This window comes from Eschscholzia californica, unplaced genomic scaffold, assembly GCF_041429995.1.
Source record: "Eschscholzia californica isolate CP2 unplaced genomic scaffold, dmEscCali1.0.p SCAF_4, whole genome shotgun sequence".
NCBI lineage: Eukaryota > Viridiplantae > Streptophyta > Magnoliopsida > Ranunculales > Papaveraceae > Eschscholzia > Eschscholzia californica.
The window spans coordinates 2,437,396-2,461,920 of record NW_028238461.1 but is presented as its reverse complement, the minus strand read 5'-3'; the positions used below and the strand labels follow the sequence as shown (position 1 = coordinate 2,461,920).

The window sequence follows — 24,525 nt, the reverse complement described above, 5'->3', positions numbered from 1 at the left end:
ACTGCTCAAGATGTTATTCAAACTTAAAACATAAACATGTTTGCTACGTTTTATCACATAGCCCGTTACAAAATACAAGTTAAAGTACTTAAACATTTTTTCTCCATATATCCTTTGATTCATTCAGCAACAACCAAGTTAGTTCACCCTTCTTCCTTTGCGCTAGTTTTGCCCAATCATCTTTTGGCATCTCGTTAGGAAAATGTTTATATTTCGATTCGATATAAAGTTATTCCATGTGCAAAATCACATGCAACCCACAATCAGGCCTGTCAAAGTTCAAACAACAAACCAATTCAACATCTTTGGGTTGTAATCATTTATACGTTTCTATAAGAAACTAAAAAATGCTAGTCAAACAAGTCATTTTTCTTATGAAACCAGTTTTGAACAGTAACCATTTCAAGGTTCTATGATAAACTTCAAAAATGCTAGACAAATGACATTGTTTTTACAATCCACTTTATTCTCTCATTATTTTCTTATATTACACCATGTAATGTTCTATGGTTGTCAAAAAATCAGGTTTGACAGGTAACCATTGATAAAGTTTTATAAGAAACTTAATAATGCTAGACAAAATGTTAAGTTTTTATTGAAAGTAACTATATTCTGGATCTAACACTATGCTTGAAAGTCTACAATACAAAATCCTAAATTAGATAGAACCCTAAATTGTCGGTCTAAAATAAAAAATTTAAGCAGAAGATGTAGTAGTAACTACAATTTATAAAGAGATCAAGCTTCATATGTTATTTCTTCACAGAAATTGCACAACAAAAGAGACAAGGTAACCATACAAATTTTTTGTTGCATGCAAAAAAGAAACATACTCTTCACTTTGAACTGATTTAGGGTTTTGAAAATAACTTCTATTAAATCACTTCAAAAAAACTAAATCCTAGAAATTTCTTATTAGCAAATCAATTTCAGAAAAATAAATCATAGTTAAAGTTTGTTAAAATTAAAACCTAATTCGTTTTGTGTTGTAGAAATCAATCTAAATCATAAACAAAGTTGAAGGAACAACAAAAATGATGAAAACCATAATAACTTACTCTTTACTGTTGATGATGATGAACGAAACCAGCAATGGATTCTCCCTCTCTGTTAGGTTTATTTTGGGCGTGTTTAAGATAAGAGTTTCCCTTTCTCTCTCTCTCTCTCTCTCTCTTCGGTTTGATATTTGAGGAAAATGTAACTTTTTTTTTTGGTTATTTTTTTGAAACAGAAAAGGCTACTTTTTTTTCGTTATGCTAAACGGAAAAGGCAATTTTTTCTGGGGAAAGAAAGTTTATTTTTAAAGAAATAATTTAATGAATCTCTATATATTATGGTATCTATTATTTTGGGTTGTTTTTTTTTTAACTTAGGATAAGTTAGGCAGTAAAAGAGAATAAGAGGATAGACATGTAATTTACTTTGAGTGGGTTTATTTTCTATTTCAGATTATCTTTGGTTTCTAGACTCGTTAATCATGCGATTTTGGACTTAAATCCCATCCCCCGTTATTTATATTGATTACAATCAACATAACTCTTAAGTCAATAATAATTGAGTTAGCTTAGAACGTAACAACTTCACATGAAGATTTTTAGAAATCTCTCTCTCTCTCTCTCTCTCTCTCCCCCGCACACAAACACCCTCTCTCTTGCGCGCACACGTCACATCAAATAGTAAAAAACATAATCAATATTGATAACTGCTAAGACTTAGGCGTTATAGTTGACGAATTATTTTAGAAGTCCAAAGGCTGGGCCCAAAAGAAGCAAAGTAAGCGCAATAGACAGTGACATCAGCTGTCGGATCCCTGAAATTCATGGCCTAAGAAGCTATCCAAGACGCTGACTATGAACACCAGCTGGAAGAAAAGGGCAACCGGTAATTTAATTAAATAAATCAAGTTGCATAAAACGAGACATTAAATAAATGGAAAATAAATCCATTTCTCTGTCACGTTCTTGGTGCTTTTAATAGTTCTTCTCTCTCTTTCTCTCAGAAAGGTCTTTATGGGGGTTTTAATAAGTTTCTTTCTTTCTATCTCTTTATTGTGTTTTATGTTGAAAGATATGCTTTTTGATCTCTTCTACTAGGAGTATATTCCAAGAATAAGAAAGAAGTTGAAATCAAAGAGGAGTAGAAGAAAATGACTGATGATGATGAGTTCAAAGATCCGGCTATTAAACTCTTCGGAACAACTATTCCGGTTCAAGATAATCAATGTCAGATTATGGTTGATTCTGTTAACAAATCCGATCTAAAAGTTCATACTCCGCTCATAATATTTAAAAAAGATAAGGTATTCTCTTTCATACTAAATATTCTTACTTACTTATGTTCTAGTCTTCTTCTTGTGATTAATCAAAACCCTTGAATGCTTAATCTAAAATATGTTCATTTAAGAGTATTGTTAGAACTTGGTTATTGATGTTAAAATTTCATTCTTAAGTGGGTTGACCTTATATGCCTAAATCATGATTTTTGACTTTGACTGTCAATTTTAGGTATGATTCTAAACCAATAGACTTTATTGTTAAGATTGATATGGGGTGTGGAGTTTTATCTGCTTATCAAATTTTAGGTATGAAATCTTCCATTTCAGTACTCACTATAGGAAGCGCGAAAAAGGGTAGTGAGAAAAGTAGTTTACTACTACCTAATATATAGTGGTTTAGAACTTTGATTGGAAAAAGGCAATTTATTGAGTTCATGATTGATTAACAGGATCAATGCAGAAAGACGAACAAAGCAGAAAAGATTGAGTCTCCTGTAGAAAATTCCCGCAAGATCGAAGAATCTGTTCAGGATATTGGAAATGTAAATAACTATAAAGGTAGTATAAATGAGAATGAAGCAATGCTAAAGCCGAAGACTGAGGACGGCCAAGGTGAAAATTCTTTATCTAGCCGAGACAAGCTTCTTAAGAAACCAGACAGAATCCTGCCATGCCCTCGATGTAATAGTCAAGATACAAAATTTTGTTACTTTAACAATTACAATGTTAACCAACCTAGGCATTTCTGCAAGAATTGCCATAGATATTGGACTGCCGGAGGAACTGTGAGAAATGTGCCTGTGGGTGCTGGGCGTCGGAAGAAACATATGGCTTCCCAGTATCGACAATTAATGATGTCTTCTGAAAGAATACCAGCTTCTGAAAGAATACCAGCTAATCAGGTTGACTCACACGAGACATCTAATCAGAAATTCCCTACAGGGGGAGTGACTGCTCCTTCTGTACTTATAAAGGGAAATGGCACAGTGCTGAGCTTTGGCCAAGATGGACCTCTTTGTGATTCCATGGCTTCTGGGCTGCATGGGGAGCAAAAAGGAGATGTCGAGTTGGGTCTTGTGGTTTCTGAAGAAACTGAAGACAAACCGTTCTCGTGTGGCTCTCCATTGTCTACTGTAATCAATGAAGAAGAGTTGCTGAAAAATGGTAATCAGAAGGAGCGAGGTAGAATTCCTGATTGTTTTAGTTTGACTAGTCGTCCACATCCTATGCCTTTTTGTGCTGGTCCAACTTGGGCTTACCCTTTGAATATGGCAGCAGGCAGGTGCTCTTCGGAGATCATTGATGATGCAAAAAATGGAAACCGTACATCAACGGAGTGGGGTTCGACGGTTTTGGTGGCAGGTCCTGCATTGTGCACTCCAAGTATCCCATTTGTCCCCGCCTCTTATTGGGCTTGCATGCCTAGCTGGGCCGCACGAGCATGGAATATACCATGGATCCCTAATGGAAGCATATCTCCATCTTCTTCCACTAGTAATAGTGATTGTTCAAACTATGGTTCTCCAACCTTAGGTAAACATTCTAGAGATGCAAATTTAGAGAAAGAAGAGAAAACAGAGAAATGTTTTTGGGTTCCGAAGACACTAAGAATTGATGATCCAGATGACGCTGCCAAGGTTTCTATATGGGCAACTTTAGGCAGTAAATCCGAACAGAATGGACCCATATTAAAAGGTGGTATCTTCAAAGCTTTCAACCCCAAAGTTGAAAGGAAAGAGAAGGTTTAGAAACTGAACAGGTCTTACAAGCAAACCCGCAGCCCTATCTCGCTCTCATTCATTCCAGGAAAAAAACGTAAAAACTTGCCACGAGAATTTTCATTCAAACTTTAGTAATGGTTTGTATGACAATATTTTGTCCTTGTAACACGAGGGGAAACTTCCCAAAATCATAACGGGAATCAGTGGTTTGTGAACAAGGCTATTGTTGCTGTAAATTGTCGACACGAGTAGGAGGTGAGCTGTTCGTAATGTTGCTTTTATTCTGTCTCTGTACACTACATGAACACCAATCTGCAGACTTATGTGTTCATGTGAGATTCTCTCCAGCTAAAGAGGAGCATCAGAAGGCGACTCAGGAGCAATTTCACCATATCTGCAGGTTTGTTCTGAATTTCAGAACCAAGTGCAGCTCAGTAGAGGTGAAGTAAAATGTACTGACCAAGTTATCTTTGGTTATCGATTAATGTCAGATTATGAATTGAAGGCTATAATGTGATTGTTAAATTGAATTTTAGTAATGAATGTTACCTGATAGATGCTATAAAGTTCAACACTACTATAGTGATGTTTCGTTGTTGACTGACAATAATAGAAGATCATCGAGTTCTTATATTATACTGTTTTGGTATTTTTGCTCTCTTATTTGAACCCGAGTCTTGTTCTTTATATATTAGAATTTGGTATGTTTATAGAGTTGCTTTAAGACCGAATCATTTCTTCAAATCAGTTTGAAGTCATACTCGAAGTTTCCTTCTTTTTTTCTTAGGCCACCACATCTTTCTCTTCCCTCTCTCTCTCCTTGAATACATCCCTCTATCTTTTTCTACCTGAACAGATTTCTATCTGACACACACACACACACACTTTGACTATGACGAAGGGGAGATGTCCTAGGACAATGTAGAACATAAAACGATGAAGTTAGATGGAAAGAACAAGAAACTTGGGTTTTAAAAGTGATTTTAGGTGATCGTGGATAATTTGTGGCTCATGAGCATCCACAATTTTGAATTGTAGTTTCGCAGGTGAATGCAACCACATAAGAGCGTGTTCAACCTTTGGGTAGACAACTGCTAGCTCAGTTGATTGTGCCTCCTCTAACATATCAAGGAGTCTGAATCTTGGGAGTATAGTATGGCCTATTCAAGAGTTTCACATGTAATTTTGGCAAGGGTAGATCTAGATGACATTTAAGGGTCAATAACTCCACCGGAGCGCCTACAGAGACGCCATTTCTCACATTTTCAAAACGCTTCTGTCAGTGAATTTGGGTTCAACTATGGTCAAACATCCTGCCAAGTGCCACCGACACTGGGTTAGGTAGAAAACATGTCCTTTCAACAAAACAAAAAAAAAATGTAGAAAACATGTCCATTTGTTCGCCCTAATCCATTATTTTTTGAAATAGACCTATTTCATTATCTCTAAGTTCCATATATATTTATACCGCGATAACAAGACATGAACACAAATAATACTAACATTTAATGGCGCAGGTTGGTGAAATTTTGAGTCATAATGTCCAACAAACTCTACTCTCCCAAATATTCTAATAGTGACAAAATAGAATATCTAAAGTCATAAATTTTATAAGTTTTATGAATATCTGTTGCAATCTCAATTTCAATATCTAAATCAAACAACTGCAATACTAACTCAGAATTTTGGTGCACCTATTAATTTAACCTTGTAATATAGTATTTTAATGGACCCAATCAAACAATTCATGTATTATTAGATAATGGAAGAATAAAAAAAAATGTTAGACATATGAGAGATGAAATAAAGTGTATGTAGCTTAGTTCTTGAAAGTAGTTTTGGAATATGGGAAATGTACATAGGATACCATTTAGTATTTCTTTATCCTCTGAATTTGTTTATTTTTAGGTTTGTGTTTGCTTTTTTTGTCTATTAATATTCTTTAGTTTAGGAAAAGGTTTAGATTCTTGGAAATGTAATTTAAGATTTGAGGAACCAGAGTCAACAAAAAATAAATCTTGTTAGCTTTAACAAACCCCATACCATAGTTAATTGTCAATTAAGATTAAATAAATAAATTTGGTATTAGAAAAATCGATCATACCTAAATTTTGTCCCCTTGATAGATAACGACCGTAAGATCAATATTTTTTAATCATCGGACGATTACAAGACCTCTATGAAATACTACATAAATTTGGAAAACTAAATTCTGATTTTGTATAAAAAAAAATGCCAACAAATTTTAATAAAGATAGTGTGGTCTGTGGTTACATTACTAGATTTATTTATGTTATTGGTTAAGCTTTCTTTGTTCTCACCAAACCAAACTTTTGCTTTTACAGAACAACTAAATTATGTATGAACTAAAATTATGAAAATGATCAGAATTTGAGGAACCGAATAAAAAATAATCCAAATATCGAGAACACACGAATCAACTTGGATATAGAAAAACAAATATGCACAATAAACAATATAAATTGACAAACAAGGAAAAAGATAAAAGAGAATTTCAGAGTCTTATGACGGTAAGAATCACTATGTGAGACTAAATTTTTATAATAAATTACACTGTGAATTTTCCAATATATAAAGAAGACAGAAAGACCCATTGTTCCAAGATATGTAAAAAATTTGTAAGTTGTCCTTGAGTAACAATATCGATATTCACTTATTATTTTAGACATTTTGACCTAACAAAATGAAAATCCTGTGAATTTCGATGTGCAAAAATGGAGAAAGGGAGTTCTCCTCATCAAATTGTGTTGTTTCTCTTGCATTGTTCGGAAATTCTTATCGTATTTTCAATTTTATGCCAGCACTTAAAAGTTAATAGTACCGGATCAATTGAGTACACCATCCTCACATAAATAGTCCAATCAAGCTCGTTTATCCAAAATGTTGTGGGAACTTATAGTAGCCTAGACATCTGTTACATAAAACTCTCACTTGAGAGAGTTGAACAGATTGTCAATAAGTTGAACTTGTAGGTAACCTGCCTAAACCCATCTGATATATGATAGGCAGACTGGGTAGGAGTGCCCTTATTTTGAATTGACAACTTTATAAATCCCTACAAATCTTTCAACAAAAAAGAAAAGGTGAGCTCTTCAAGAGAAGTGAGATGAACCCTAAAAGGTGGAACCTTAGTTGATGAGGTTGTGAGGTGCACTCATAGGATGACAAGGATGGGACCTAATTTAGGTTGAGTTTAAAGGGGAGAGAGAAACATAAATTGTTTGTTATTGTTGATCTTAACTTAGGTGAGAGTGAAAGGTAGTGGGGTAGTTTGAGAGTGAAAGAAAAGGGAAAGTTTTTGGGTCAAACAAACAACACACTCCATTGATGGAAAAAAAGATAGAGAGAGAAATTAAACTATCTCTTTTCCTTCTTTTTTTTGTTGAAAGGAAATATGTCTTTTCCTAGATGAGATTTTTGATTTTATCTCCTACAAGGCTATACCACTTTTTGTAACTAACACACTCTTATAGTCTTATGATCTGTTTGCTAGTTATGTGGATCCCACTCCTACTAAGTGACATGAAACAAAATTAGTTTGGGTAATTCTACTGGCTCACTCTTTGCTATTTTTCGTGGTACAAAGTTTTGAGTTGTTTCTTTGGAACACTTGAATCTTTAAATTTTTAAGTTCTTCTTCATCTTCCACTTCTACCATAAACTCGACCACCTCCACTACAAATTCATGTGACTTCCACAATTAATTTTCGCGAGGCTTTCACCATCTCCTGCAGCACTTCTTCCAATCATCTTCCCTCTTTTTTTTCTCTCTCTCTGTATCCCCAATTTCCAGAAATCTGACAAAAGGACTCTTCTCCTTCGCCAGAGTTAGAGAGAGAGAGAGAGAAGAGAAGGGAGAGAGAGAGAGAGAGAGAGAGAGAGAGAGAGAGAGAGAGAGAGAGAGAGAGAGAGAGAAGGGACGAAAGAGAAACAGAGAAGGGACGAAGAGAGAAGAGAGAGAGAGAGAGATGAGAAACACAGGTGAGTTTCACCGGTCGGTGAATATACCGACGACATAAAAGGGAGGTGTGTTTAGAGGAACATTTTAGTTTTCCACCCTTTGTTGTTTTATTTCCTGGAAAATTATCTTATTTTTCCAAATCACCCACTTTCCTAATTTTGCGTTGAAGGGACGCCAAAAGCAATAATCAGAGGCGCCTATAAAACCACCCAATTAGCTTAGTAGTTAATTCTTCAAGAAGCATAACGGTAATGAAGAATTTTAGTGAAGAGAGAATTGAAGAATCTGAATTTAGACTTGACACACTTTTACCAGAGATGCTCTTAAGTCTGAAACCGAACTTCCAACCTAAAATTTCTAACTAACCCAAAGTTGCTTATATTTGTGGGATCAATTAACAAGGGGCCAGACAATATGATTGGAATTGATTAATTCAAACGTCTATGTTTGTTTTCAATTATTCTTCTTATTATATATTGTAATTTTTGAAATAATATCCGTTAAAATATTAAGATTCATGATACGAAATGATTCAAGTACTTAAAATAATCTCAGTTCATTTAACAATCGATAAGTACAATGTACATGCATTTTGTACACTTTAAATATAGATTTGGCTCTCACAAAGTCATTGAGCCGAACCTCAAACTCAATTTTTAATTTATGATTTTCATTATTGTCACTTAAATTTATATATTTAAAAGTAAAACAATATAATACATTTTCTAACCTGAAATAGAAAAATTAACAAAACTATTTAAAGGATAAGGTTTTGTATATGAAGGTGGAGTCAAAAGAACAAGTGGAAAATTATTTCACCAGTCAAAAGAATCACCCCTTTTTTCCCTTTAAGTTTGATTAGGTTTAACAAAACCTCTTTCTAATGTATATAGGGGTGTTCATTTAGTATCCAAACCGACCGATCCAATCCGATCCAAACAGATTTCAACGGTTTGGATACCGATCCAATAGTATTCCGGATTGGTTCGAATGTTAAAATGGCAAAACCGAGTGGTTTGGATCGGTTGACGGATAACCGAACAAACCGAACCAAACCATGTATTGTTATTATATATATAAATATAAATGATAGGAATGATGAACGGTTGAGATTTAATAGTTAAGTTAGTTCCATGTTTGTTAATATCGTAACTTAATGCATGTGTAACAGAAGTAAATGGCGTGGAGAGTTGTAGCTTAATTCAATAATTAAGTTAGTTCCGCGTTTTTAAGTCGAAAGTGCGAAATTTTATATATGGTAAAATATCACAGGTGGTTCGGTTATCCAACCGATCCAAACCGTTCATGCATAGTTCGGATCGGTAACCGAACCAAACCATGAGCGGATTGGTTCGGATTTAGATTTGAAAAAACCGAACCCTTCGGTTTGGACTTTGGATTGGCCGAAAAAGTCGGTTATCCAACCGATGTTCACCCCTAAATGTATATACCAAATAAAAGTAGTTGAGGGGATATTGGTGGATTATTTCTTTGTCATTTTTAATTTAAGTTTGTAAATTGCAAGATATGAATCCCCCTATTTTCTTAACACCGTACTTTGTGACCAGCTTCCTTTATGGCCATTTTTTTCGTAAATTCAAATATGACCCCATTTTCTTAACACCGTCAGTCAACTTTTATAGTTAATCTTTTTGTTTCCATATTTACCCTTCTTATAAGAATGAGTTCAAAATTCAAAATTGACCCCCTTTTAAATTTTGAATTTAAAAGTAGCTATAAGTTTTTGGAAATTGACCCAAATTCAAAAGGGGATCAATTTTGAATTTTGAAATCATTCTAATAAGAAGGGTAAATATGGAAACAAAAAGATTAACCATAAAAGTTGACTAACGGTGTTAAGAAAAGGGGGTCATATTTGAATTTACGAAAAAAATGGCCATAAAGGAAGCTGGTCACAAAGTAGGGGGGTCATATAGGAATTAACTCCATATTTTATGTTCACAATGTAATATGAACATAGACTAAAGTAGTACGAATCATCTCACTACAACAACATAATTGTTTTTAATACGTTATCTAAAGAAATCTTATTTATGTGTCAAAACAAAAGAATTAGTGAGACAAAAACTTGAGAAGAGATTTCGTTTCTTGGAGAAGAAAGGGACGGGCAACAATTGTGAGGACGAACAAATGTAATTGGCAAGAGAAAGGGATAGAACGCTAGAGCTTAAGGTAAAATTTTCGTTCAAGAAGGGAGAGGACTCCCACATCAACTAGAAAAGTCAAGGGATCGGAAAAAATCATTTCACGGGGTTTTCCTCATTACATCTCCATGATGCATCAATGCCTTGTAACGACTAACGTAGACCATAGTCGAATTCTCAAAAAAAAAAAAATAGAATATAAGTTGGCGGAATTTTTTTCTTAATTCTTGTTTGGCCCTCGGATGTGACTTACTCTCATTTTAGTCCCTCGATTACCCAACATGACCCCTAACCAAAAGTTCTGCACCTTTGCAATTTTATCCTTCTTTAATCTTTGTTTTTTTCCCCTCCTGGCTTCATATAGCCTTCTCTAACTCCCCCCCCCCCCCCCCCCCCCCCCCCCCCCCGAGGTCCTCAAAATTATAGAATGTCTTGCGAATGGGACTCTTTCACAGTTCGCATAAAAGAATTTTCTCCTTGGGAATTTGTGGAGGTTTTTCTTCCCGTGAAAATCTTCACAGATCTAAAAACTCTTTTGATGATTTTATTCATTTGAGGATCTCAATGACGGAGAGATGAGAGAGAAACGAAACTTCCTTGCAGAAGCCAACAAAATGTGATACACAATCTAGAGAAGAGAACTGAAATAACGAGCGGGTCACATATGGGTACCAAATCGTAATTAACAATTTCTCTGAAAATATGTAAGAAAAACAGGTAAAAAATGGAATAGTTAAGTGCCTATTATTCTCATCTCTCTCTGGTTTCTCCTCACATTTGAAAAAAGAAAAAACAAAGATATGAGAAAGAGACAAAACAATTGTGGTTTACCCTTGTCAAGTCCTAGAGAGACAGAACAGGAACACAAGAATAGTGCAGAGAGAGAGAGAGAGAAAGTAGCAGCCCACACGAGTGGTTCTTGAGTTGCATGCCCACCAACCAATTAGAGAGAGAAAAAAGAGAGATCAGTCTCAAAGTAAGGACTCTTCCTGACTTTAACTACACAAAAACCGTGTAAACTTATCTCTCTCTCTCTCTCTCCTTCTTTTTGGGTTTGGTTTTGTTTTTTTGCTGTTAGTTTAACACTGTAACTCCTCTTTTAAGTTTTCTCATTGAAAAACAGAATACCCCCTCCTTTCTCTACTTGATAGCTTATAAAAGAAAAAGAATCCCCACACAAGAAAAAGAAAACAAGTTTCAAAATCTCTCTCTCTCTCTCTCTCAACAGAGTTTGTTAGAGATAGAACCCCTAAAACCAGTTTGGGAGGTTTGTTATCTTCTTTTGTTATTTTTCACATTTCTCACTTTTTAATCTCATCACATAGTTATCAAGAGGTGATAAAAATCAAGTCTTGGGTTTCTTCTCTAAACTATTTATTTCATACTTTTTCATAAACAACTTCAGAAGTTCTGATTTTACCTATTTTGCTTTAGAAATGGGTTTGTTACAACAACTTCATGATTCCTCCTCTGTTTCTCAAAGAAACGAAAATGAAGGTTGTTTCAGAGGATTTAAAAGGATGGACTTTCTTCTTCCTCCTCATCCACTTAGTTATGGGGTTATGGAAGATTCTCCTAAGAAGAAATTGTGCATGAAATCTGAAATGGGTCTTCAACCATTAGAGCAGCAGAAGAATAAAGGTTGGAACTTTCAGATCTCAGATGGAAACAGAGAAATAAAATATAGTGATAATGGGTTATCTGCAGATGAGAAAAATGTTATTTGCATGATGAAGCAAAGTGATGAAGAAGGTGAGAGTTTCATTTCAGGGAAGGAGAATGAAAATGGACTACAATCTAATAATAAACTATGCTCAAGAGGACATTGGAGACCAGCTGAAGATTCTAAACTCAAAGAACTTGTATTTCAATATGGCCCACAGAACTGGAATCTCATTGCTGAAAATCTTGAAGGAAGGTCAGGTATAAAAAAATCAAAGAAAAAATGGTAGAAATCTTTTGGGTTCTTCATGAAATCAATGTTTTTGGTTTGATAAGTAGTCATTTTTCTCTCTGATGGTGATTTTTTTTTTTGGTTTTTTGGCAGGGAAAAGTTGCAGGTTGAGATGGTTTAACCAGTTAGATCCAAGGATTAACAGGAGAACATTTAGTGAGGAGGAAGAAGAAAGACTTTTAGCAGCTCATAGATTATATGGAAACAAATGGGCTTTGATAGCTAGGGTTTTCCCTGGAAGAACTGATAATGCTGTTAAGAACCATTGGCATGTGATAATGGCTAGAAAAGAGAGAGAGACATCTACTGTTAATAAAAAGAGAAAACCCTCATCTTCTTCTGCAACTCAGATTCATGAAAGAATGGAAACAACCCAGAAAAACAATGCATGCAGTGAATCAAACACCATTGATGAATCTGCAAGTTCAACTTGTACTGATCTGTCCTTGAACTCCTCTTCAAGCAGAGTCCATCCTGGTTTTTTTACTAGGTTTAGCCCTCAACTACACCAACAACAATTACATGATCAATTCCAAATGGGTATGTTTAATTAATTCTTTTTTTCTCTTCTTTTTTCCTTTTTCTGATTTGTTTCTCAATATGGGTGATCTAATTTTGGTTTTGTTTTTTATTGTTTCAGGTTTATCTGAAGAAAAGATGGTTTCTTTCAGAAGTGAGTTAAAGAAATTTGATAGTTCTAGTAGTGGTTTCTATCATCCTGGACCCAAGATGATGGTTACTGGTGGGGATCAAACTGGATATTCAGAATCAAATTCTGAAGCATCAGTAGATGAATCTGTAACAAACAACAACAATCACTATAAAGATAGGAAGATTAGTAATGGGGTAAAGAAGATTAATCTTCCTTTCATTGATTTTCTTGGAGTTGGGGCCACTTAGGAGGTTGGGTTTTGTGGTGTCTGTCCAAAAATAGAGAAAAAGAAAGTTTCTACCATTGAAGGTTTCTCTCTCTTTCTTAGAGAGAGAGAGAGAGAAGAATCTAGGGTTTGTGGGGGTGTCTGGGAGAGTCAATGTTAGATCTTAATGTACATGTATTACAAAAAGAAGAAAGGAAGAGAAAATTAGATAAGAAGAAGAAATCAACAATCACTATTAGTGTTTCAATAATTCTACAATTAATATTATTATTTAGATTTATCTTCTCTATAATTAGATGCTGTGAATCCAAGTTCTCTTATCACCAAAGTTTAAACCTTGATCTCCTCTGTTAACTTTAACAGATTATACCAATCAATGAAGTTGGATTTTTTTTATTGACAGAGGAATCAAACCCATGTTTTATGGGCTTTAATTATATTCTGATAATGTCATTTCAGTTGAGAAATGTGGCTTAAATAATTGGGATAAGAGTAAATAACAAAAGACATACTAGTTGGGTGTTCTTAAGGCTGACTAAAACAAATTTAAGATCTGCCTAAATTGGCCATTAAGATGATAAACTAATAAAAGTGGTGATCAAAAGCACATTAAAGCACCTGGGAATGTGCTTAGGAAGAAGATATCTCTTTCTCTCTCTTCAATGATTCTGAACTGCAATAGTAATAAACTCTCTCTCTCTCTCTCTCTTCAATGATACTGAACTGCAATAGTAGTAAACATGATGGGGTAGCTAAAAGAGTACTCATATTTTAAGATTTCAAAAAAAAGGAAAATGTAGCTAGATAAGAATGGAGATTAGATGGGTAGCTATGATAATTACTTGCTGGATATCAACTAAAATCTTCAGTACTTTTCTCCAATTCAAATAACCATTTTAGTAAAATTGCAGTTGCCTATTGAAGAGACAGGAATTAACTTCAGTTCTTGCCTTTTGGGTTTAAATTTGATCCCTCAAATGGATGCCCATGAGATTTGGTTTTTAGAGGCAGAGTAGGATCTCAAGACTGAAACACTCCAAGGCATCAACGGGATGAATTTTACGGACTCTTAGCACGTGCAAGTTTGCACGTGATGGAACCACTAGAAATTAACAAACAACATTTCGAGAGGAAGGAAAGTTACGGAATTCACGTGGCTAACGCTATTACTGCTTTTCTGTTTTGGAGCACAAAAACTGAAAAGGCAAATGATGTTGTCATGGTTGAGTTTGGTGTCCACTTCTTCAGGACATAACAGGTTTAATGAGTTTGCTTCATCAAATGCAGCACAAACAACGAAATACAATAACAGAACAAGAAAGCAAGAAAATAGCGGTTTAACTTTTTTACTATAACGGTAATTTAACAGGAAAAAAGTTATTAAAAAGAAACAGATATTCCTAAACCTTGTAACAATTACCTCATAAGAAACAATGAATACCGTTTACAGTGGGAAACTACTGCTACCGGATAGACCGTAACTATTTCTGTTATAAGAGTTGGGTCTTTATTATACAGTAAGATTCGGACCCTGGTCTCCACAATAGAGAAACACGGGTCACCATCCAACTGAAGTGGGATATAAGAGCTAGTTTTTGACCACTGGCTTTGTCCATTGTTTGTCAAGGAGGAGAGGAATAATACACCATTTTGGTGAAGTAGGTTGAAGCTTTTGTTTAGATTAAACTTTATATATATCTTTTGGGTATCAATCAAATTGATGTTGAAGGAGTTAAACACACAAAATGAAAGAGAACTACTAACAGAAGATGATATGAAATAAGATAATACTAGGAATAAATAATCTGAAAATGACATGGGGTTGTTAAGGTAGATAGGTATTACCTCAGGACAGAGAGAGGAGTTGAGGATGATTACGATATATATTCCCCTATACATCATCGGTATCACCAACTCCATATCTTCAATATTGATCTGAATTTATATTACTATAAAGCAAATCATTCAGAAACACACATATAATAAACTGAAAAGAATGCAAATAAACGAACACCAAAACAGTTTGACCAAAATAAGTATAGAAAACACTAGGATGACATCAACTACCATAAACTAAAATTTCGAAATAGTGAGAACACTAACAAGTTTCGACTGACTCTTTAATATATACATTCAGAGTTTCAAAAAAATTGTTTCAACTGAAACATGGTTAACAAGGTGAGATTAAATTGAATAAAGCAATAGAGGGCAAACAGAATAACGTACGAATAGAAGAGTTAAACTATCAAATTCTCTATGAAAGTCATCTTCTTGCCCTTTCATGTTTCAGAAAGGTTCTGAATTTTTTCGTGTGACGTTTTCTAATTGAGAGTTGTGACACTGACATTTCCAATTGTAGAAAAATCAACATCAGCATAACAACACTGGAACTATTATGGATCAAAACAAGCCTTACGCCTACTAGTTTTAATATTAGGTAGATATCTTTGAGTTGCGAGAAATAATTCCGAGGCTGAGTTACCTTCTACCATTTCTATGGACTCTCCGCTACGGTAGAAAAAAAATTAGGGGGTGTTCAATGGGTCGGTTCCAGCTCCATAATCTAATGATCCTGATCCAAAACCAGAACGACAACCTACAAAATGCGTTGTTATCGACCGGCTACTGAGAATCAGTCCGTTATATTAAGACTTGTAATATAATAATTTTACCACTAATTGTGAAATTCACACCCAGTAATAAAATTCTACTACTTAGCTACTAATTAGAGTCTATAATATAAGACATATATGATTTTAGGTATTAGAACTTATAACAAATTTATTATTAGATGTTATAAACAATTATAATGGTTATCAATAATTTCCTTCTAGGTGAATGGTTTGGCAAGATCAGATAGACTTAAGGCACCTCATTATATCACAACCCAAAGTGGTGTTTATCTTATCAAGACTATGGGTCAGCTGATGCCCGAGAACCGAACTGAACCAGAACCATTTGTATCAGTTCAAAATTCACATTTCATACCAGTCAAGAATATAGTTCCCAACAGGTATTACCCAATTGAAACGAGTACTCCAAGACCCATTGAAATATCCGACGGGTATAGTACGGGTACACATTACCCACTTTCAATAGGTGATTACTTAATCCTTTTACTCATTCAAAGGTCTCAGTTATCTCTTTGGTTACATAAGAGTTACGTCGCAAAAGTATATAGTTACAAGGTTTTTAACTAATTGTGTATATTTATTAAATATAAAACTTAAATCAATTCTAACAATAGCGTTATAAATTTGTTACAAATTTTAATGGTTTATTTATTCATCTCATATCGATTAGGTCTGACGCATTATGTGCAACCTCCCTAATTAGTAGTAAAAACAATTAAATTACAAGTCTTAAAGATAGCTAATTGGCGCCTAAGTATTCTATAATTTTCCTATTCACGAATATATGTATGTGCCTTAGCTAGAGGCTATAGCTTAGGTTTTGCCTCCCTTTGGCACTGCTTCAATATAACATTCTTTATTAAAAAGGAAAATGAAACTCTATAAGACCATAAGTAGCAAATTGCTTCTTCGTTGGATCTTACTTACATTTCTACCATCATTTCATATCAAGATGTTGCATTAGAAGTGGATATCTTAGCTAGCATTCATATACGTCAAACAAGACTACTATTCAACAAAACAAGCATCCAAAAGTACTATATCTGTAACTGGTATAAATAATCCATCATCCGTAATGTTTCAAAATAGAGTAATATATTAACACTTACAAACATCATCCATGGCCCGACTAGCGTTTATTTGAAGAAGAACAACCAACATGGTATGCTTCGACAAGATTCGGATTTTGTTCATTTATAGTGCTGATTGGATTGATCAACGCTAGAAGCAAACTAATAATGATGTATTGTCAATGAATATGATGGGGGACTAAAGCTGATTGCCGGTCCATTGCTAGAAGCCTTCCGCACTAACTGCAGCACCACAGTAAATTAAAAGTTAAAGCACTTCCGGAAAAAAAAGGCCTCTAAATACATGTGTAATCATCTACATGATAACCTTGTGGCTGAAATGATCCACACAATCAAACTTGTTAGGAACCATTAGGTTTCTACAAACGAAGGAACAATATCCACAAAATCGAAATTGTTAATCGAACAAGGTTTGTATTTATGTTTCTTTAACATACCATGTAGTTGTTAAAAGAAAATAAAGATCTTGATGCATTTTTCTCTAACTGATGAATGCATTTTATATCTCTTTGTTAGGGTTACTAAGAACTTACAGATGCATAAACCGCAAAACCAAATCATTTATCACAATTGAGAAATAAAAGTAACCATGATCAGGGGAAACCTTCACAATTGTAAATTTCGTATAAAAAAAAACATGTAAGAATTGACAGAAGATGACATTTTTAAGCCTTTACGATCACTTCTGTCTACTTTCAAACAATCTGAAACAGAATAATTGATCCTAAGGGCTAAGAAAAAGGGGTTTGCTAATCCATTCTAGGGTTTTCAAGCCCCAGTGAGATAGAAAGAAGGTGAAAAGGGATCGGGAAATTACCAGCATTGAGGAGATTTTGAAGATCTTGACGCCATGGGAAGGGAAGTCTTCTTTCGAGTTGAGATAAGGGTTTTGGTCTGATCAGGTGTTGGGTGGCAAAAAGAGTGCGAGAGCGCGGGAAAGATCGGGAGGTAGAAGATGGTGCACAGTAAAGAGTTTTATTTGCGCGCGCAATATGTAAAGCATAGGATTAATCGAATCTCCGGGTGTAAAAAGTAAAGTGGTTCAAGTGGTTAAACACCCTTCCCTAGTGAGGCATTTTAAAACCGTGAGATTTGGGTGTGCCAAAGCAGAGTATTATTGGCAGCTCAGAAGGTTGGTTATCATCACGATTCCTTCTAATATAATGTGGTATTGGGAGGGTGTTGTAAAGCAATCGCACCTTGGTGGTGAGACGGAGTGTGGTGCTCCTCGTAAGAGGTTAAACATCCTTCTCTACTGAGGTCTTTTAACACCGTGTGACCTAGGTGTGTCAAAGCGGACAGTATCACTAGCAATTCAGAAAGCTGGTCCGCACCATCTTATAACAGTGTCAGAATTATCTCTTAAATCTCAAAACAAAAACTCAAACTCTTGATATAGAACCACTAGACACTAGTCCAGTGCAACCATTTTGAAGTTCTCTATTAACCTATCAGGAGCAACTGGAAGAGAGCGGGATTAGGATGGTATCTCAGCGGTATCAATTGTACAATTCTTAAAAAGACTATCAGAGAACAAAACCTAAAACCCTCGCCAGACTTTCTTTAACGCACTACCCAGGAGCCAGGACCAGGGTTTTGGTTCATCTACCAGTAGCTGCCTGCTATTGCTATTATCGTCTTCTCCGGGCACTTCTGGATGTTCCTCCGGCCATCATGGGCGGCGTTTCAAAGTTATTAATGTTACTTAGAACTCCATCACAGTTTTCCCTCTACAATAGATCTTCACTACTCCGCCGCGTTTGCCATTTCAGGGATTCTTTAGATTATAGTTCTTCGTCTAAAAATCATAACTTTCCTTTGAATTACAATAATTTATTAGGTTTTAGCTACAACTTTTGTGAACAGCTTCATACTCAGACAGCCAGAACAATTAGGGATGAGCAGTACAGCTACTCTTCATCAGGAATTCCAACCAGTTCCTTTAGGGTTTTAAATTCATGGCCTGAATGGTCAAATCTGGTCGAGCGTCTAAGATTTAGTGGGTATTTGTATCGTCAGAGTTCTTCCATTCATTTAGATGATGCATTAACAACGGTTGAAAACATTCCTGAAGAGTTCGTCCCAGCTATAAACGCTTGCTTATTGTTTGCTCGAGAACAACCCAATCTCCTTTGGTGATTCACCCAATCCTTCTCTCTCAATCTTGTTAATGTTTGTTTAATTTTGTATTAGTACTACACTTGTGGGAGCCCTCATTAGAAACAGAATCCGTGGACTATAGGTCCGTGCTCAATTTAGTAAGTGTGGAGGCTTTCGGGTGAGGTTGTCCAGTCTTTGCCAGAGACAAAATCACTTACGCATTGGTTTTGGGCCTCAATGTCAAAAGCGTAAACAATATTAATAACTGCTTAAGCTCGGGCCATCGGATATTTGCCTAAGTTAATTTTTGTTTTTGTTGGAACAGGTCACTCTCCAGGAAGGATATTGAAGTTGTTGTGACAGATGTATCGCCGTTCTTGTTTAAAAACTCGGGTGATTCAGTAAGACGTATGAAGTCATTTTTGGGCTTTAATGGAGGCAATGTAAGTGATCTTAATCAATTTAACTGTATACAGTATTTCAATGAACTGGTTGTGCGTTCTAATTTTTCTTTTTTACACTTATACAATCGTTAACTACGTAATACTAAGTACATAAGAGAAATATCAAATATCTAAATGGAGGAGAATCTGTACCAAAATTTGTGTTGAGGGATGAACATCCATGTGTTAAAGGATTACATGCTTGTATAGAATCTAAGTTAATGAGGACTAAAATCCTTACTTCTGTAATTTCTATATAGTTGACGCCAAGATGGACTTTTTTTTGGCTTTCATCTATTGATCAGCAAATTGTGGAAACCCATTCCACACAATGCAATTCATATCATTGCTCGGATTCTTAATAAAAGGGGTGACAAGGACTTCTTAGAAGGTCATCTATCCTAGTACTACTCTCGCCCAAGCACACTGAGTTTTGATGGGATTCGGTGCATTAGTGTTGTAATGATTGCATCCCAACACAGGACGTGTTAAGCATAGAAAATGAACTCTCTCATGGAAAAAGCATCAAGACTAAAGTTTGTATAGTCTGATAACTCTCCTGCAAGTGAATCTTGGAACCAAGATGTGAAGTAGCTTTTAAAACACTATAGTCATGTGTCACTATTCTTGATACTGTCCTGTTATTGTAGAGCTTGTCATTTCTTGTATAATGATGAAATGCCTGAAAACTGTGCAATATCCAAGAGGATGAGGTGATGAAGCATATGGAGTTGTTTGAGCAAGCACCCTATGCTGTGGTGTTTATGATTTTATGAAACCTGCACCATCATTTACATGCTGTGCACCAGTATGCTAGTTACATGTAGCTTACAGGGAATTCTGGGCTAGCGAACCATTATTTACATCAAATTGTCTGGGCCAGTGTTTCTGTTTCTAGGGCTTTAGCCTGGTGACAGTAAGTCACCAGATAGCTGCAAAGTTAAGATTATATGGAAGTTATCTAGCATTGAAGTTCACAAATCAGTTGGAAGAAAAAGAGAAGTATGTTCTTATATGACAAATGTTAACTTGTTTTCCCTGCTCGGTCGACAAATTTGTAAACAAACCTAACTGATTTCCTGACTGTCTTGAATGTAGCAACTGGTAGGTAGAAATACTAACCTAAACTACACTTATTCTTGTCTCTCATAATCTCTGTCTGGCATTTTGAGAAGTTTCAGGATTTGGAACATGAGAGCGCAAATACTGTGGATTTGATGTATTTTCTTTTGAGCTATGCATGTGATCCTGTTGTTGCTTCTGGTAAGGTCACTGTTAGTGATAGACAGCATATTGAAGTATCTATCTGTAGTCTGTTGCGTGAGTTGGCCAATGCAAGTGGAACCGCTCAAGCTTTTGACATGTCCGGGCCAGCGTCAAAGCAGTTCTCTGATGGATATGGACAAACGCCAAGGGCAACCGGTCAAAACATTGAAATGAAAAGAGGCGACTGGATATGCTCAAAGTATGTTTCAAGTTATTTTAGTCTGTGTATGCATTTCCTTCTGTTCAGACTTGTAATATTTATCGACCAGTGAGGTTATTTCATTTTCGTTGTTTGAACAGGTGCAACTTCATGAACTTCGCCAGGAACGTTAAATGCCTCGACTGTGATGAGCCACGCCCAAAAGATGGAACTTCTGGCCTAACATCTAATCCGAGATACAGTAATAGGACGAATATGAATGACTTCGATATTCAGAGCAAATTAGCTGCAAACGAAGAAAAGGCTGAGAGATGGTTCAGTAAAGTTTCACAGTTAGACAGTAGTTCTGACTTGAGTGGTGCAATAGCCGATGAAGATTTTCCTGAAATCATGCCTCTGAGAAAAGGGGTGAACAGGTTTGTTGTCAGCACGAGGAAAACACCCCTAGAACGAAGATTGGCCAACGCTCAGTATCGAAGAAACTTGGGTAATGATGGCATCCCTGAGGAAAGCAATATTGAGATGTCAGATTGGGAGAGTTGCCCTACAACTTCAAAAGCATCAATCAGCCAGAGATTGGACAAAATTCTTGGTCGTTCTTCAACTGCTCAAGAAACGAATAACAATTTACATTCTGATAGTTCTGCTAAACCGCAGATATTATCGATGGATGGAAATGATGTACCACAGAAGTGCAATTCTGTTTCTGGCGAGCTCCATTCCGGGTCTAGAAACACCGAATCCTGTAAATCAGATGAGGGATTTCCAGAGATAATGCCAATAAGTAAGGCAGAGAACAACTTTCTTGTTAACAAGAACGATCGATCAATTACCCCACCTCTGCAAAAGAGACGGCCACCTATGGAACAGACCAACCCAACAAACTATGTTCCTTTTGTTCCATTTCCCCCCGATTACTTTGCCAAGAAGGATAAGGTGCCAGAAACTTACACTTCCATGGATTACACGAACAATGGAACTGCGGCTGCTTATTCAGCACCAGAATCACAGCAGGAACCTCCAAACAGGCAAAATGCGCGGGATTTTGAACCTCGAGCTGATAGGAATTCTGCACAGTGGGTAGAGAATCAGACGTCCAGGGGAGGGAACTGGAATTCAGGATTCCCTACTAATGGCATGGACGAGAGGAAGGTAAATTCATTTTATGGTGGGACTACTGGAAATTCAAGCCTAACACCAGATAATTCACAGTTTAGTGGTAGGCAAAGCTGGAATTCTGGTTCTTCATATAATAGTTATTCACAGGAGAAATCGGCTTCAATCAATCAGACTGGGAATTCAAGCCAACAACCTGCAAGTTCTCAATACAATAACGATAGTTGGAAGACGGGTGGTTATAATGGAATAAGTTTGGAAGGATCGGCGGTGAAGGAAGTGGATCCACTTGACATGTCAGAAGAAGCTAAGGCCCAGAGATGGTTCCGACGAGTTGCTCAAATCAAAGATATCTCGGAACTTAGCAACATCCCTGACGAGGACTTCCCAGAAATAATGCCGATGAGAAAAGGAGTGAATCGATTTGTTGTTAGTAAGAGGAAGACACCATTAGAGAGGAGGTTAACATCCCCCCAGTACCGAAGGAATCTACCTATCATGAGTCATGATCCCACCAAGACCGATAATGACAAGAGCTGATATCCTAGCAGCAATTCGACATTCTTGGACATTTTCAGGTGCTGGTCATACATTATTTATAAGTTTTGATATATAAAAGGCACAACTTAAGATTGATCTTGTGCTATATACTGTATACTAGTCAGGAATTGCCTGGGCCATGTTTTTCAATTCTAGGGTTTGCTTAAAGTGTGAACTTTGTGAACAATAAAAGCTTGTCATATTGATATTTATTTCTTTATAACAATTTTTTTGTAATAGCATCCATTAAGGAGGTGATGTAAGTCTAATAGAGGCAGTAACGGTTGGTTGTTGAACCATTTAGCCTTAGTACAATGATCCAACAGTTGCAAATTCTAATCCTGATATTGAAGCCAATTCTTTTTCACAGGAAAAAGAAATGCTTGGAATTAGGACTACACCAACCTGTAAATGTTCCGAGAAAGCTGTTCACAACCTATCTCAGTATAGTTTTGCAAAAAGAAAAGGCCAGCTCTTCGGGGAAAGCTAAATAGTTTCCGTGGTGTGAAGACTTGGTCAATTTTGTTTGACAATTTTATTTAGGGGGAAAGCAAAATACTTCTCCACCTCAGCTCTCTCTCTCTCCACCTCACCTCACTCTCTCTCCACCTAACCTCACTCCACCTCATTATCTTCTCCGATTAGGTCGCCGGCCGGAAAATTTTCCGGCCGGCGACCAAAAAAAAAATCGCCGGAGTTCAGGTATGTTGAAGAACAGACCAGATCGGTCTGTTCTTCAACAGACCCGATCTGGTTTGTTGAAGAACAGACCAGTTCCGGTCTGTTGAAGAACAGACCGGAACTCCGGCGAAGGGAAACCCCTTCGCCGGAGTTTCTAGAGAGAGAGTGAATTTTTTTTTTTTTTTTCATGGTCGTCGGCCGAAAAATTTTCCGGTCGGCGACCTAATCGGAGAAGACAAAGAGGTGAGGTGGAGAGAGAGTGAGGTGAGGTGGAGTGTTTTTTTTATTTCCCCGGAAAATTTCTAAAATTCTATATATTCCCTTTAAAATTTCACACCCCGGAAACTATTTAGCTTTCCCCAAAGCGCTGGCCAAAGAAAAACCAATCTCAGTATATATGGAGGAAATTAGATAGACCCAATCTTTCAATTTATGTTACTATCTTCTTGCAAAGTTATTGGGTGGACAATAACAATTATCCACAGGGGAAAAATGTGGGCAGGGGTGTTGATTGGTTCGGTATTCGGTATTTCAGAGTTACTAAACCGCTCATGATTTAGTTAGTGATTTTTCAAACTGTTACCAAACCACTCATAGTTTGGTTTGGTTTTGTCACCATTCAAACCTTCAGTGAGCGGTTTATATTACTGGATACAAAACCATTCATGGAAACACTTTGTTCTCCATGAAAATCGACAAAACGAGTTACTTTCTTCATACATTGACGCATAAAATCAACACAACACTGCTTGAAAACCTGAAGACACAATCACGCTAACATAATGCAACAAAAAATATTCTAAACAGTGAAGAAATGTGCAAGCCACAATATTATTTCACCGAAGAAATGTGGGTGAATAAAGTGAACAGAAATCAATAATTCAACATACGACAAGTCGACAACGTAAATCCCGCAAAGTAAGGAAGATGAAGATTAAAGTAGATAAGTGAGTGCGGTTGGTTTTGTTTTCAGGGGCAAAGTAAAAGTACAAGGACAGAGACTTAGGTTAGGTGTCATCTCATCATAGATGGAATTTAATCTTGACTCTCAATCACATTTCCATAGTATAATTGAATTTGACTGGTTCGCTATGGTTACCAAAAACTGCATCCACTTACCCCACTGAACCAATTGATTTTGGAAATCCACGACTCTTCCAATCCGCTCGTTGTTTGGTTGGTCTGAAAACTGACTGGGTCAGTTTGGAGGTAAGGTATACTTTCGCACACTCCTAAAGGTCTCCGAACTTGATACGGTAGGTTCAAATCCTACCGAGTAAGGTTGAGTTTTTCTTGTTTCAATCTGTAACCAATTTATAATTTAGAAACTTTTAACACAATTGCCCGTCTAGCTCAGTTGGTAGAGCGCAAGGCTCTTAACCTTGTGGTCGTGGGTTCGAGCCCCACGGTGGGCGATATAATTTTTGCAGAATTTGCTTTTTTCTACTTAACCCCATATAGAAATGGGTAATTGAAGATGCCCCTTTTATTGTTAACTGTATTTACTCCCTCTTACCATC

At 36.2% G+C, this 24,525-nt stretch overlaps 3 protein-coding genes, 1 long non-coding RNA gene and 1 other non-coding gene across 8 annotated transcripts; 4 read left to right on the top strand and 1 right to left on the bottom strand.

Moving 5' to 3' along the window:
- Positions 1–1,727: 1,727 nt before the first annotated feature.
- On the top strand, positions 1,728–4,632 carry LOC147541492 (cyclic dof factor 2-like). 3 transcript variants are annotated; one of them, XM_086637773.1, is made up of 4 exons: positions 1,728–1,881; positions 2,094–2,299; positions 2,725–3,457; positions 3,551–4,632. In XM_086637773.1, the coding sequence occupies exons 2-4, from the start codon at positions 2,147–2,149 to the stop codon at positions 4,021–4,023; spliced, it is 1,359 nt and encodes a 452-aa protein (XP_086493899.1). In that variant the 5' UTR covers positions 1,728–1,881; positions 2,094–2,146; the 3' UTR covers positions 4,024–4,632. The 3 variants fall into 3 exon arrangements, with proteins under 3 accessions (XP_086493899.1, XP_086493897.1, XP_086493898.1); XM_086637771.1 differs by having other exon boundaries at positions 1,844–1,881; positions 2,725–4,632; XM_086637772.1 differs by lacking the exon at positions 1,728–1,881 and having other exon boundaries at positions 1,897–2,299.
- Positions 4,633–10,972: 6,340 nt separating this feature from the next.
- On the top strand, positions 10,973–13,253 carry LOC147541491 (uncharacterized). The gene is made up of 3 exons (XM_086634623.1): positions 10,973–12,066; positions 12,191–12,637; positions 12,738–13,253. Exons 1-3 carry the CDS (start codon positions 11,580–11,582, stop codon positions 12,995–12,997), a joined length of 1,194 nt encoding a protein of 397 aa, XP_086490749.1. The 5' UTR covers positions 10,973–11,579; the 3' UTR covers positions 12,998–13,253.
- Positions 13,254–13,694: 441 nt separating this feature from the next.
- On the bottom strand, positions 13,695–17,661 carry LOC147541490 (uncharacterized). The gene is made up of 3 exons (XR_015223390.1): positions 17,517–17,661; positions 16,714–16,921; positions 13,695–14,924 (listed from the first exon to the last, which is right to left on the bottom strand). It is a non-coding gene; the product is annotated as an uncharacterized LOC147541490 (long non-coding RNA).
- On the top strand, positions 17,397–22,550 carry LOC147541489 (zinc finger protein VAR3, chloroplastic-like). 2 transcript variants are annotated; one of them, XM_086634621.1, is made up of 4 exons: positions 17,397–18,834; positions 19,125–19,242; positions 20,418–20,707; positions 20,809–22,550. In XM_086634621.1, the coding sequence occupies exons 1-4, from the start codon at positions 18,374–18,376 to the stop codon at positions 22,322–22,324; spliced, it is 2,385 nt and encodes a 794-aa protein (XP_086490747.1). In that variant the 5' UTR covers positions 17,397–18,373; the 3' UTR covers positions 22,325–22,550. The 2 variants fall into 2 exon arrangements, with proteins under 2 accessions (XP_086490747.1, XP_086490748.1); XM_086634622.1 differs by having other exon boundaries at positions 17,406–18,834; positions 20,424–20,707.
- A 1,797-nt stretch (positions 22,551–24,347) lies between these two features.
- Positions 24,348–24,420, top strand: TRNAK-CUU (transfer RNA lysine (anticodon CUU)). Its single transcript has one exon. It is a non-coding gene; the product is annotated as a tRNA-Lys (tRNA).
- Positions 24,421–24,525: the final 105 nt, after the last annotated feature.